General features: G+C 31.1%; 1 protein-coding gene across 1 annotated transcript in view; it reads right to left on the bottom strand.

The window, feature by feature from the left end:
* ABCA13 (ATP binding cassette subfamily A member 13) overlaps nt 1–15,446 on the bottom strand; it is a 523,487-nt gene that overhangs the window by 229,893 nt on the left and 278,148 nt on the right. The window contains 1 exon segment of the mRNA XM_074283590.1: nt 5,560–5,665. Coding sequence (XP_074139691.1) covers nt 5,560–5,665 — 106 coding nt within the window.

The raw sequence follows: 15,446 nt of genomic DNA, 5'->3' as shown, positions 1-15,446 counted from the left end.
AAAACCATTTGGTACTGGCTAAGAAACAGAGTAGTTGATTGATGCAATAGGGTAGGTTCACAGGACAAAATATAGGACAAAAATGACTATAGTAATCTAGTGTTTGACAAACCCAAAGATTCTAGCTTTTGGGACACAAATTCACTTTTTGACAAGCTTTAATTAAAAAAAGAAGGTATCTAATTTTATCAGAATGGGTTAGCCAACTTATCAAAGAACCTCTCTAAACATAGCTAGACTGATGATGAAAGACACCTCCATAATCCATGACTTTCCATGACTTTCCAATGATGTAGAATCTTTCCACCCTTCTAGCATGGTAATTCCTTTTAACTTTAGTTTTCTCATCACTATACCATAAGAAGGCACTTGGATAAGTGAAGGTAGGTAGGCATGATGAATATTTTATCTAAAACATTTTAAGAAACTTTCCGACCACCTCTCCTGAACTTTCAAAGTTACCATTTTTATTTTTTTAAGAAAGATTATCTTTAGTATGTGACCAGTTTTATAAACAACTTTGTTGTAATGCATTCTATGCTCTGTTCCAATTCCACAATGGTATATTTCAATTGACTTTCTAAACAACATTTTTCCCAGTTACTAATTTGTGTTTTACATAACAAATAAACACTGCCTTTCATCCCAATGTTTTATAATGGTCATTTTAAAAGCCATCTTCTTGAAATCCATTTTATATAACATTATATAATATTAGCTTTTATTACAACTACTTTTTTACCTTTACAATATTTTTATTGCTTTTGATAAACTAAACTAAATTTAGATTACAGAGTAGTGATTGTTTTTAATTTATAGATGAACCCTATAAAGACAGCAACTAGCCATAGCAGGCTGTTTGGTATTAAAGCAACATTTAATTTGCCATTTCTCAAGAAAATGTTATATTTAGCCCAAACATTGGGATTTTTGATGAAACAATTTAAGCAGTTCTCTTATAATATAAGGAATGCTGAAGGATAAATGATTCATTAGAAGCTACCAATTACCTTTGCCTGAAGTTGGCCTCAGAAATGAAATCTATCTATTAAGTGAAAATAAAAATAAAAAGAGAGATAAATCTTGAAGTTTAAAAAAGAGAGAAGTAATGGAATAAATATGGCATAAATCATCTCTCTGGAAGTACTGTTTATTTTTTAAAGTAAAATGCAATTTTTTTTATTTAAAGTGGAAAGCTAAATTAACAATACATGAGACAATTATATTCTCACAAAAATCAGAATCTCTGTAAGAAACTCATATGTCAGTTAAGTCCAATACTCTCCTGCTTTCCTGTTTTAGATGGAAAAAAATCATACCTCCTTGGTGTCCAGATATCAGAATAGCAATAGGTTTATAAAATCTTTCTATTAACATGAGAAAGGTATTCTGTAGATACAGTTCAATAATTCAAGACTCTGTGATTTAATCTCTCTATTTTTATCACAATACCTCCATTCCTTTGGGGATGAATTTTAAAGCCAAAAACCAAATAGATAATAAAAATAGATGTAGATATCTGTTTATATAATGTATATTATAATATACATGTATACTCTTATATGTACTTTACATATACATATATATACACATATGTACATGTATACATAGTCTACTAGTGTTGATCTCAAACCTCTATCCCTTTGGAGACAGCTTCACAAGTTTTGTAGCCAAAAATGAACATAAATAGATCAGATATATATGATGGAAAGTACAAGGTCCCTTTTTTTTTCTGCCTTCTTTTCTTATAATCCCTTCCTTGTCACTGTTTAATTAATATGCTTATAAATGTATTTAATAGCTCTCTCTTGTTATGCACAAACACCCCAGAGTCCTCTGGAAAGACTGGCAGATTAATGTCATAGACAGCACACTGACTATAGAATCAGAGGAGTAATACTCCTATTCCACATCTGATGATTACCCCCCCCTTGGGACCTTGAGCAAGTAATTTCACTTACCTAAGCCTAAAGCTCCTCATCTGTAAAATGAGATATTTTGACTTCATCACCTCTTGAGTCATTTCTAATTCTAGTTCTATAAAGCTATGCTTCTCTACCAGGTGACTAACTCCAGGTTTTCATTGTGAGAAATGATGGAGCAGAGACCTGGACAAAATTACAGAGCCCATCCAGTGTCATCTTCTTGGTTCTGACAGATGTAGAAAGTAAACTAAGACAAAGATGCTGAATAATTTATCCAAAGCCAATTGGTTGATTAATAGCAGAATTATTTATGGGTTCTGATGTCCCAGGTCAGGAAGGCATACCCAGTATGGCCCTTATGAAAGAGGGTTATTTCTTATTTAAGGTAGATTGGTATAGAATTCATGCTATCTCTCATTGCTCTTATATTTTAACAAGACTGCTCTAACAGGTATGAAATAGAGCTGGGATCCCCACACTGCAAAGTGCTGAAATTCGAAATTGATTTCTAGTACATTTTAGAATCAGACTCAGACTACTAAAACAATCCTTTTAAGTATTGAGATTAAAAAATAGGTGGGAGGAATACCTAAATTCTTTTCTTACTAGAAAATGCCATTGAATTGACATTTTGCTATTCTGCAAGGTTTAAACCAGGATTATTGCCGCTTTATCTGCTTCTTTGAGAGCTAGGTCAGGAAAGGGTAATTACTGTAACTTTTGAGTTCCATTTGATTATCTTCACTCCTTTGCTGTGATTCTTTTACTTCAGTTGCCTCCATCAAATATGAAGGAGGGACAGTAAACTTCCTCAAATTCATCCTTCTAGTAAAAGGGTTTCTTACAGGTTATTTCAATTAACCTTTTATCATTCACATATGAAGATAATTGGGAAGATATCAAGAGTTGGGAAGGTAGATTGAGCTATTTTTCTAGTCAAAAAAAAAAGTATTTGTACAAATCCTCCTCATTTAGAATCCAAGGGCATCTATTGGGTTAGAATAGTAGTCTGGAGTCGCTAAATAATTAAGTTAGCTAACCTATATATTGGAAATCAAAATAGCAGGCATAAGGAATTTGTACAGATATATATGCAGGACAAGGAAATAATTCTGAGCAAGAAACTGGTACACATTTGTTTCAGAATATGAGCTGTAGTTAAAAAGGATGGATGATAATGTTTTTGAAAGAATGGGAACAGGAGGGCAAGCTGGTGATACTATGACAAAATTATTTCTATGTTTTAGCAATATCCATTTGAAACTATATGGAAGATTAATTGGAAAAAATAAAAAGAAGTAGGAATATAAATTAGGAAACTATTGCAATACAAGAAGAAAATTTTGATGTCCCCCTAAACTACATAGTAGATGTTGTGCAATTGGAGACAAGGAAATGGAAGTGATACATGTCAGAGAAGTACAATTGACAAGACTTGGCAACAGATTCAATATGAAAGTTGATGAGAAGGAAAGGTCAGTAGGAAATCCAAGGGAGCAAACCTAAGGGATTAGATGAACAGTAATGCTGTCAATAAAACTGGATATGCTGAAGATTTGAATTTATAGGACCAAGAGTTCCAGAGGCAGATATAATAAGTTTTTGTTTGGACATATTGAATCCAAAATGGCGATTGACTAAGCATATGGATATGTCCAATAACTGATCATGGAAGGCTCAAGTTCAGAATACAGAGGAATAGATTATTTTGCCAGTATAATGTAACCTATAATAGAAGAGAAAGCACTTTGGGGTTTTTATCTGTATGTATTCATTATCTGATATTTTACAAACCACAGAGTGAGTTCCTGAACATTTATTGAATTAAATTATTGAGTTAAGGAACTCAAGAAGCTATAAGATATTATTATAATGGGTGTTAATATGAATATTTGAGGAAGGATTTTCAAAATCAGATTAAGGTAAAAGAATGAAAAAGCTGAAAACATGACCTATAAATTCCTGAAAGAATGGAGACTTCTATAAGGAATATTTGAATCTCATTTACCCAATGTTTCCTACTGTCTTTTGTGGAAAATAGCAATCATATTGTATATAAAACTATATTATTTAGTTTAATTCAACAAACACAACTGAAAAAGCATCATCACAATTACTTAAACTTATCATTGTTTAAAAAAAAGTTCTCAGGGGGCAACTAGGTGGTGCAATGGATAGAGCACCAGTCCTGAAGTCTAGAGGACCTGAATTCAAATCTAACTTCAGACACTTAAAACTTAACACTTAATAGCTAACCTTAATTGTGTCAGGAAAAATAGAGAAAAATACTTTTCAGATAACAAAAACTTCTCATGTGCTATTTTTACATATATGTTTTTTTTAAAGTTTTCATCCATTTACTTGATAAGTTAAGGTTCTAGTAAAATATTAATTTGCATTTATAAATTCAATGTATCTTAATTTATAAAAATATTCAATTAATCAATTAGTAATAAGATATTTTCATGAAAATGTGAAGGTCAAGATAATTTTTAATCACTGTATATTCAAATATTCATTAATGGAAATCCCAAAAGTATCCTGAAGAGAGCAACCAGAATGATTGAATGCCTTGAGTTAATCTAATATAAGAATCAACTGAGGGAACTAGAGATATTTTAGGCTGGTGAAGGAGGAAGGATATGATATCTGTCGTCCTGGTTTTGAATGGATCTCTAAAAGAAAAGGGAAAAGAGATGAGACATTCATCTTCTCTACCAGATATGAGAATTGAAGGAAAAGGATGTAAGTTATAAAGAAGCACATTTAGAACTGATTATAAAGAAAACTTTCAAACAAGTAGAGCCATTGCAAAAGAGGATAACCTTTTTGGGATATAGTACAGGTGGATTGTTTTGATATGGATCAGATTAGTGGAACATTGATGTCTTTCTCAATGCTTTGATTCTATGAAAACTTAGTATTCCTTAAACTACCAACTTACCTTTCCCTGGAGGAATTTCTTTTTTATTGTATTATTTTATTAAATTTATTGAGTTACTTAATTAGTAGGATTAACTCTTCCAAATTTATGCCAATAATATGAACTCTTTGGATTAATTAATATTACTATTCTGTGCACATAGTAGATACTTACTAGATATTTACTAAATTAGATTGGACCCTAAGTCACAAATTCATAAAAACAGTCATTAGGAAAATTACCTATCCACATGAAACCATTGAGCATTTCACTCATACATTATTATACCCATAAGAAAAGCATGAATATGAATATAGATGTTTTTAAAAAGTCTTAATTATTAAATAATAATAATTTCTGTAAAGTTCAAATATCTTACGTATAGCCACAAAGATGCTCAAGACATCCATCTGAACACTATATGAAGGGGCAAAAGAGTACTTTTTATGACTCAAGATTCCTTCATCTTTTTTATCTGTTTGCCTTAATAAAGAATTTTCAGGGAAATAAAAGGGGGGTGAAACATTGAAAAATGCCAGGAGTAGAAGAGATCTTACACCTGACTTAAGTTATATGTATAAAGGTGATAATAATAACTCAGTTTCACATATGTTTAGAAGATTTGGGTAAAAATGAATTTGCAAAAATAAACACTATAGAATTCATAAATTACATTTTTATTAAAAGAATGATAATTAATTGCATACTTACTATTGTCATGCAGTTGTTCTGTGCTTCTTTCATATTCAGAATCTATGTCTATTGTATCAGGAATATATGGTTTGTTTTTGGAGTCTTGCAAAAGCTTCAAAAATACCTTTTAGAGACAAAAATAAGGCTATAATTATTATGGATTTGATAATAGTTTTCATTTATATAGCATCACTGTAAGAATGCACTTTTATGAATTTTTCTTTTAACTTTTCCTTTCAATTCCTGGAATTTATGGACTAAATTATTCCTAGGATGACTTCCAAGTATATATCATAATATATTTATTCACTCATTAAACAAATGTGTATAAGGCATATGTTCTATGCAAGGAATTTTTCTAGGCAGAGCAATTGTTAAAGCTTGATTTCTTCCCTTAATAATAATCTTCATAAAAATGAGGGGGAAAACAGCTATCTACCATAAATAACTACAATACAAAAATAAATAAATAAATAAAAATCCCATAAGGACAGTACATGAAAAAGTATGGAAAAAAGAGGGAGAAATCCCTTCTAGCAGAAGTGCCCAGAGAAGGTGCCATAAAAGAGGTGTCTTTGAAACAGAACACTAGGGGCAGCCCCAGGTTCTGAAGTCAGTAGGACCTGAGTTCAAATGTGATCTCAGACACTTAACACTTCCTAATTTTGTGATCCTGGGCAAGTCACTTAACCCCAATTGCCTCGGCAAATAAGAAAAACAACAACAACAACAACAACAACAACAACAACACTAAATGAGAAAGGTAAAATATTAGTAAGTATAGATAAGAATAATTCCAAGTGAAGTGACTGAAACAAATAATCTGAAGACTATAACAAATATTAAGCACAATTTATCATGGAATCTTTAAGGGAAAAGAAAAAGGTCACAAGTACCTTGAATGCTAAGGTTTTTTTAAGAGAAAATAAGAATCTGATAATCCTTTCAAGAAACTGTATAGGAAGTTGCTCAATGAAACAGATTAACTTAAAAAGACCCCTAAAATAATCAAACATAGTAGTCTAGTGTAGCTGTCCCCATTTGACAAGAAATATTGGAAAAATAGGAAAGTAGTTTGGCAGAAATTAGGTTCAGATCAGTATCTTACCCTACCACATTCACAATAAGTTCCAAATAAATATATAATCTAAAGAAACAGATTTTATATTCTTCATGAGGAAAATAATTGAAAAGAATCAGAATTACCTTGAACAAGTGGTAAAAAGAGGGAGGGAATTATTAATAAAACAAGAGATAGAGACATTAAAGAGCATCAAAATTGTGAAAAAAAATTTAGAACAATTAATGAATAAAAATTTACTAATATAAGAAGGAAAGATAATGATAAGGCAAAAATATATTCACTAAAATGAAAATAAGATGGGAAGAGAATAGTGATTTTATTGACAGCCTACCAACAGTGAAATTCTCTTAACCAGAATAGATTGGGATTTTCTTGCAATAAGGTCTTCCTGACTTTAAGATAAGCTTTCTATCTACTACAGTCACTGCCACTCTCACAAGTAAACACATCTATTGAGTCTGATATCTAAGAACTATAGAGAGTCAACATAAGAACATGTTATCCAAAAACATTGAATGAGAAGTAGTGGAAATGTGATAGAATAAAACATATGTTGTAGATTTGACCATGTGTTGCTTTTCTTATTATTTTTGCTTAATGTTCCACCTATCATTTGTAGCTTATAGTAATAATGACGTTTATGGTGATAATGAAAATATTTGTTAGCATTCAGATATTTCAGTTAAGTTTGACTTTTTGTCACCGTATTTAGAGTTTTCTTGACAAAAATATTGGAGTGGTTTGACATTTCCTTCTCCAGTTCATTTTACAGATGAGAAACTGAAGCAAATAGAATTTAGTGACTTGCCTAGAGTCACACAGCTAATAAGTAGCTGAGGCTAGATTTAAACTCATAATTAAAGTTTTCCTGACTTCAGATACAGTACTCTATCTATTGTTCCACCTAACTGCTCAAATGAAAATATAATTAAAATAAATACGTAAGACCACATGTTTGTAGTAATAATGAGAATGAAAGGAATTGATGAGGAGTTGTTGTCAGGATCAAAGGTAATTCAAATTTAGTGTCTAGGACCTGGAAAATGGTGGGAGGCAGGAAAATCTTTATATATCACTTGATCTGAAACAAGAAAGAAAACAAGTTTTCAAGAGCCAGATGTAAGAAAGGTACAGAGTAAATATAAGGCCAGATATACAAGAGAGGAGGACCATATACTCAATAGTAAGTAGTCTAGTAGAATTGGATTGCAGAGTTGTAGAGGAGAGTATTATATAAGAAGGATGGAAAGGTAGGAATGGGTCAGCAACTTATATTTGATTCATGAAGAAATTGGAGTTACTAGAGTTTTGAGCAGCAGGGTAATATGACCAAACTTCCATTTTAAGGAATTTGCTTTGGCAGCAGTTGGAACATAAATCTGAGCAAGCAGAAGTCTGAGGAAGGGACATAATTAAGAGGCTATTGCAATAGTACAGACAAAAGGCGAAAAATACCAAGGGTGGTAACTGTCTAAGATGAGAGGAGGTAGTATATGCAAGAGATGTCATGGAGAAAGAAACAAAAAAATTGAAACTATGGTTTGGGTGTGATTGAAGAATCAAGGTTGACTCTAAATTTGCACATCTTGACTACTGGGAGACTGACAGTTTTCTCAATGGCAATAGGAAAGAAAAAGAAGTTTGAGGAGAAAGATGATGAGTTAATTTAAATCTTTCCTCTCTAAAACTACTAAATTTTACTTCTAGATCTGAATTCTGAAGTTAAATAAAACACCAACACAGACACTAGAATGTATAGTATCCCTTAATCAGGGCTTTGGAGATTGACAAAACAGGCCCCATACTGTGAAGGGTCTTGATTACAAGGGATAAATGGAACTGGAGGTTAAAGTGTAAGACAGATGTCAATGACTGGGAAATAGGAGTGAAACTGAGTAGACATAATTTTGTCATTAAGCAAGTTGGGCAGGAAAATAGCCCATTTTCCAATAAAAATTTATCATGACTATGGGTCTTCTTTTTGAGACTTTATCAAGGCCTAAGGTCAATTTAATTGACACTTGGTTTCCAAGGCAACCAGGTTGCCTAAAATCTCTACCTGAATGTTCCATAGGTATCTCAAACTTAACACACCGGAAACATTATTCATTATATTTTTCCTGAAATTTACCTCACAGAAATAGGCTTTGTCTAACTCTGTTAGTGTTAAGACCAAGAGTTACCCATGTTTACAATCTAGGAGTTATCTTTGACTCTTTCCCTCACCTCCAAAATCCAGTCTTTCAGAGATCTCTCTAGTCTGTACCCCTCTCTTGACTCCCACTGTGAGCACCCTGATTCAGGACTTCACCATTTCTTGTCTAGATAATTGCAATAGTCTCCCATTGTTTTCCTCTCTCCAATCTCACTCTTCTCTAAACCATGACCCACAAATTGTGGGTAACTACCAAATTGTTATCTCTAAAGCACAAATATGCCTATTTCATTTCTGTCCTCAAGAAGCATCATTTGTTCCTATTTCTTCTAGAATAAATATAAACTCCTTTTTATGTATTTAAATTATTTCATAATCTGGTTTTATAATCTATTTTTCCAGACTAACTTTAAACTATTCCCCCTCATAAACTTGATATTTCTGTTAAAGTGGATTCTTTCCTGTTACACCCACAGTATATTCTGCACTTCTCCAAGTATAGCTATGGGACACTTCATATACAATATTAATAATGTCTTTCTTGAAAGATATTTTATATAAAACACTTTCTATGTAAAACATTCTATCAGCAAAATGTTTTACTGATGAAAGGAATATGCCCTAAATTTCTACTCATATATTCTTTAAAATTTGAAGGAAAAAAGTCACTATCATTCCTTTAATCAGTATTTGTGCTTTAAGGATATATATTAAATGTTTCTGTTAGATAACTAACCTGAGATAGAAAATGTAAACCCTGTTTTGTTGAGGCAGAGTTAAGAAGGAAATTCAGTGCATTCCAGAAGCTCATATAACCAAATGATATCATGAAGTTTTTAATTTTTTTAATTCCAAATTTGAAAAATAACTGACAATCTAAAATAAGAAGATATACTTAACAAATACAATAATGCAATTGTGATGAGAAAAAGTTAACTATAGTATTTCTTTGAACTATATATATATATATATATGATGCCAAATTATTGAAAATGGAAATAATACATTATTCTCAACCTTTCTGTACCTCAATTTTCACATCTATAAAATATGGAAAAATAATAATACTTTTCACAAAGTTATTATGAAAATAAATGAAATCACATAAATGTTAGCTACTATTATTATTCCCCACTTAAATGTGTATTTAATTCACTTCTAATTAACATAGGTAATTTTATATTGACTTTTTCTTTAAAATGACTAAAAACCTATAAGATAAAAAATGAAAGGGGTTGGTTTTTGTGTTTTGTTGTTGTTGTTGCTATAACTTTATGGTTTGGTTTGATTTTTTTAACCAAGCAAATTTAATAGGTTGAGCCTAGTGGGAATTAACAAGCAGCTTCTTTAAGCCAAAGGAAAATTTGAAGATATTTAAACCAATTAGTTCTCTTAAAATTTAAATATCACCCTATTAAAGAATCAAAAATAACAAATTAGGAAATCCCAAATACTCTTTTCACTAAGTGATATTTTACGAATTTGACATTCATGTTATTTTACATTTTTATTGCTATATCTCACAAAAGATGAAATCAATAGATATTGTTTTGCCATATGCAGCCTTTTAATCTTTGATGGGGGGCTTAGAAATTTTTAAAAACTTCAAATCCAAAACATTTATGTGAATTCAATGTCATTTAAATATTGATTGTGCCATTAATCATTCAGACTTCTGACTGCACCTATCTTGATTTCTCTTTTATAAAAGAGCATTGTCAAGTACTATAGACCCTCTGACTTGGCCTAAAGTTAAAATGTCAAGTTGATGAACTGTGTCCTAGAGATTTTCAGGACAAGGTACCCTTCCATTTAGAAATGAGAAAAAAACCTGAAGGTAACCAATATTCATATAAAATATACCCATAGGCCAATTCTCAACACATCCTTGAAAAAATTCAACTCATATTATATAACCTACATTATTGTGGTCAATTTTATCTTTGTCTAAATAGCAAATCTAAAGAGGAAAAGAGATAAGCAACATGATATGGTAAGAAAAGTACTATATTGTTGATATTACATTTAGAGTCCTGTACCAGTTTTGCTACTAACTAGCTATTACTGCATCTTGGCAAATCACTTCTCTTTGAATCTCAGTAATCCCTTTAGTGAATTTTAACTGGCTTTAAAATTATGTGATATTTTCTTTAAAAGTTGATGGATCTCACCTATGGGAGTAGTTCCTATAATGATATAGATCACAACCCACATAAGACTTTTTATCTTGTCCTGCTTTTGTCAATGTTCCCCATGTAAGATCCACCCAATGTACTGGAGGCTTTCCTTTAAATCAAGGGTCATTTCCTTGATGTCAGGGAACTTGATTTTTTTTTATATACATATACACACGCATACACATATATGTATGTTTGTATGTATGTATATATCTATACGTATACATGTATTAATAACTTTATGTCAATATAATGATTTTATTTGCAATTCCATATATGTTTTATTCATGTAAAACATTATTCTGGGAAGGAGTCCATAGACTTTGCTAGTCTATGACAAAAAGTTTTTGAATCTTTGCTCTAATTTTTTTTAATATTTCAAGGTCATTTCTTAATTATTAAGAAATAGATCAACTTATAATTATTCTCATTTCTTTCTTTTATTATATTTTAAGTATTACCCTTTTTCAGGTCTTACAGCTCTGCTACCTTTATGTCATTTCTCCTGTACAATTCTTCACTCATAAGATTGGATGGCTATTATGTCCATCATGAACTTTACATTATTCTTTGGCAATATGAATCTTGGATCTTTTGAGACTATGATACTCCATGATCCAGTCATGCAATATCCCTGCAGGAACTATATAATTTATGAAGCTTTGTCTCAGTTTCAAAAAGTCTGGATTCATTTTTTAAAAAACACAAAATTTCCCAAGTTGAAACCCACTACATTCTCCTCTTCCCTATTTCCAAAAGCATCTACTTATTATTTATACAGTGATATATCAGCTTTACAGATAGTTCATAAAATCAAATATCAATATCTGGACAGTAAACATTCTTAATCTATTTGGTTTTCAATAGATAAGCAACCTGTATAATTCATCAGACATATTAGACACACATAAATGTAGTCTAAATCACATTATAATAAGGTCCATCTTTCCTTGTTCCCCTTACAACTGAAAGCAAACTTTCTTTCATGAAGATACTTTTCTCTTAGATTACATCTTTGGGGCAAGCACATTTCATTTGACCCACAATCATGTCTTCTCCCTATAGTCACACATCAACACTACCATGGTAGTTTGTTATTATGTTTAAAGGATCCCATTTAGACCAGCATCAGTTGAGTAAAAATGCCCAAACTATGATTTGCAGCTGCAGGAGCAGTGAAGTTAATTGTCAAATCCTCCAAATCCAACTGTAAAGTCATCAGGAATAATGCAGATGAACATAGAAGAAAGCACGTACTGCAATAACAACTATGTTAACCTTAGATCAATAGAAAAGCTCAAGAAAAAAAATCAATACTTGTTTGAAAAGACAAAATTGGTCTAGATAGACATTTTGCAGGCTTTTACAAACAATGGAAAGTTTTTGAAAGCTCTGTCTTGGTCCTCAAAAATGCTTACTCAAACTGAACTTGTGTTATTGTTTTGATGACAGTTACCTCTCATTTCTGATTAATTTGAAGATGCCTAGAGATTAACCATGTGCTGATGCTTTAAAAACTAAGACTTCCATTTTAGCAGGGTACTGAGTATCAAAATCAAATATATAATCATTTTTAAATGGCTACTGTGAGTATAATAGTGTACTGAGCATAACAATGTGGTAAGTTTTAAGGTGTTGCACTTTTGAATAAGACCTCAGTTCTGAATTTAAGGAACACCTGAATTTAAGGAACCTAAATTAAGGAATTTAAGGAAGAGAACTATTTCAATAATTTAAAGTTGTGTGATTCGGAGAAGAGGTGAATGACAAGAATAAAGGCTCTGAGGTAAGAATATAGAGGATAAACAAGATCAGAAAAAGAAAAAGTGAATCTTCTTTGTCTAAAATGTCTATTATGTGAGAAAAAAAGCAAAGGAAGACTGAAATCAGATTATGAAAAGCTGTGAATGCAAGGCTATGAAGTTTGAGGAAAGTTTAGGTAAATAGTGAGGAATCTTTGAAGGTTTTTGAGCAGTTATGTGACACTTCCATCATAAATACTTCTTCACAATTAGAAGTGATATCTCCCTTCCCAAATATCTCATAGCAATTTGTCTAAACTTCTCTTATTTGGCTGTCTGAGATACATTACAATTCTTTGTGAACATGGTTTACTTCCATTTTTAGATTATAACTTCTTCAGAGGCCATTTGGTCCATTTTGGATTGCCATACATAACATACTATGTGGCAAATAAATCTTTATGGATTTGTGGAAATATCACCTTCATTCCACATGTATATGCACACACACACACACACATATATGTATATATATCATATGTATACTTACATGTCTATATACATATACATTTATACATACTTATATATTCTAATATTATGACATATACCCCAACATATGCATATATACATGCTTAAAAATATAGATTAATATGTGTGCATGCATACATATATATAATGTTGCAAAATGTTTGAAAATTATTAAATGATCTGTGATAGTTGAAAAGATAACCAAAGATGTTCAGTTCCTATTGGTAACTAAATTTAAAATGAAGTTTCTAGTTGAAAATGTTTCAAGTTAAACTTTTTCCTTATTTCTGTAAGTTAATCAAGGCATGAATTTTTCAGTTCTATAATTCATATACTGTTGAAGATTAAGTTTTGTTCCATTTGGATATAAATTGAAAAAGCAATGGAGAAATTGAAGAGATATCTTTACCTAAAGAGGAAAAATCTGAGAAACAAGAAAAGGGTAAAGGGATTCTCTTCTTCTAACTGCCCACATAGTGAAAAGATTCCATGGATCAGCTAACACAATGGATTGTCTTCAGTTAATATTGAACTTCTCCATGTCCTATTCTGAATAAAGAACTAGCCTATGATCCAGTGAGAGTTCTATTACTAGAAGGGTACAGACAGAAGCTGTAGAAACAATTTTTGGGGATGCTAGAGAGGGAATTCATGCTTCTATAAGAGATTTACCTAAATGGCATCTCAGATTACACACAGTTTTGAAAGTCTATAATTAAATGGAAATTCAAGCAACAACTGTTTATAGAGGAATAATAAAATGTTAGAGCTAGAAGTAAAGTCCAAGAATAAAGGCTGGAATTAATGAATCATAAGATCTGGTTTCAAGTGTCATTTCCAATATTTTCTAGTTGTATGAATCTGAATGACCAATTAAATATGTCTAAGCATAAATGTCTTTATCTCAAAAATGATAATATGTAATTTATACATACAAGTAACATAAATGAGGGATAAGGAACTAGCTTTGAAGCAAGAAAGTCCTGAATTCAAATTCTGCCTTTTATTCATACTGGCTTTGTGAATAAAGTGAATCACTTTGTGAATCATTTAATGCCTCCGTTCTCCATTCAACTCCCTAAAACTATAAGTTGCTGGCAAGGTAGCAATCTGAGTTGCTAAAGAGAATTTCCTCACCTATAGATGTCCTATATCAATGAAATCACATATCTAGAACATATTCTTAATATTTATTTACTCCAAAGGATTTTGATGAGGAAAGCATGATATGAATGTAGGTATAGAAATGATCCAGATTATAGAAATAGGTTATATAGCATTGATATGATACTTTTACTCTTACTATCTCAAATGATTCTCAGAATAACCATGTGAGGTAGGTATTACAGGTTTCAATCCTATCTTATATCTGGGCATGTGAAAAAATTGATATAGTAATTAATTATTGATAGAACTGTGAACTGATCCAACTATTTTGGAGAGCAATTTGTAATTATGCCAAGAGTTATTAAACTTTATATATGCCTTTTGACCCAGCAATACCGCTATTAGATCTGTTTCCCAAGATAATTAAACGAAAAAGAAAAGAATCTATATGTCAAAAAATATTTCAAGCAACTCTTTTTGTGTGGCAAAGAACTGGAACTTGTAGAAATGCCCATGAATTGGAGAATGGTAGAAAAAGTTGTAGTATGTGATGGTAATAGAATACTATTATGCTGCACTGATTTATTTTAGAAAAAAATATGGATAAACTTATATGATATAATCAAAAGTAAAATGAGCAGTATCTAGAAAACATATTCAGTAACAGCAATATTGTTTTAAGCACATCTTTGAGCCACTAATATCCAAATTAACTACACATGAACTATGAAGGAAGATTCTATCTACATCCAAAGAAAGAATTGATAAATAGTAGTATGTATGGAATAACTTAAGAGACAGAGAGAGATTTGTGTTTAATGTTAGTCATCTCAAGAGTAAAGGGAAAAAAGGAAAAAAGAAAATTTTCTATTTTAAATTTATTTTTAGTTATTAATTATTATTAGTTAATTATGTAATTAAATTATTCAATTTCAAAATTATTCTATATTTAAAAGGAATAGCAAGCAATTCATGATAAATGTAAAGTTTCATGTGCCATCAAATTTTACCTATGTTATGGGAAAAAAAGAGGCTAAGTTACTTGCCTAGATTCACCCAGCTGGAAAATGTTATAGTCAGGTTTCTTTTGACTCCATGCCCAGGTATCTCCT

The sequence above is a fragment of the Sminthopsis crassicaudata genome, chromosome 1 (genome assembly GCF_048593235.1).
Source record: "Sminthopsis crassicaudata isolate SCR6 chromosome 1, ASM4859323v1, whole genome shotgun sequence".
NCBI classification, from domain to species: Eukaryota; Metazoa; Chordata; class Mammalia; order Dasyuromorphia; family Dasyuridae; genus Sminthopsis; species Sminthopsis crassicaudata.
Note: the sequence above shows the minus strand (reverse complement) of the source record. Positions and strands in the feature narration are given on the sequence as shown.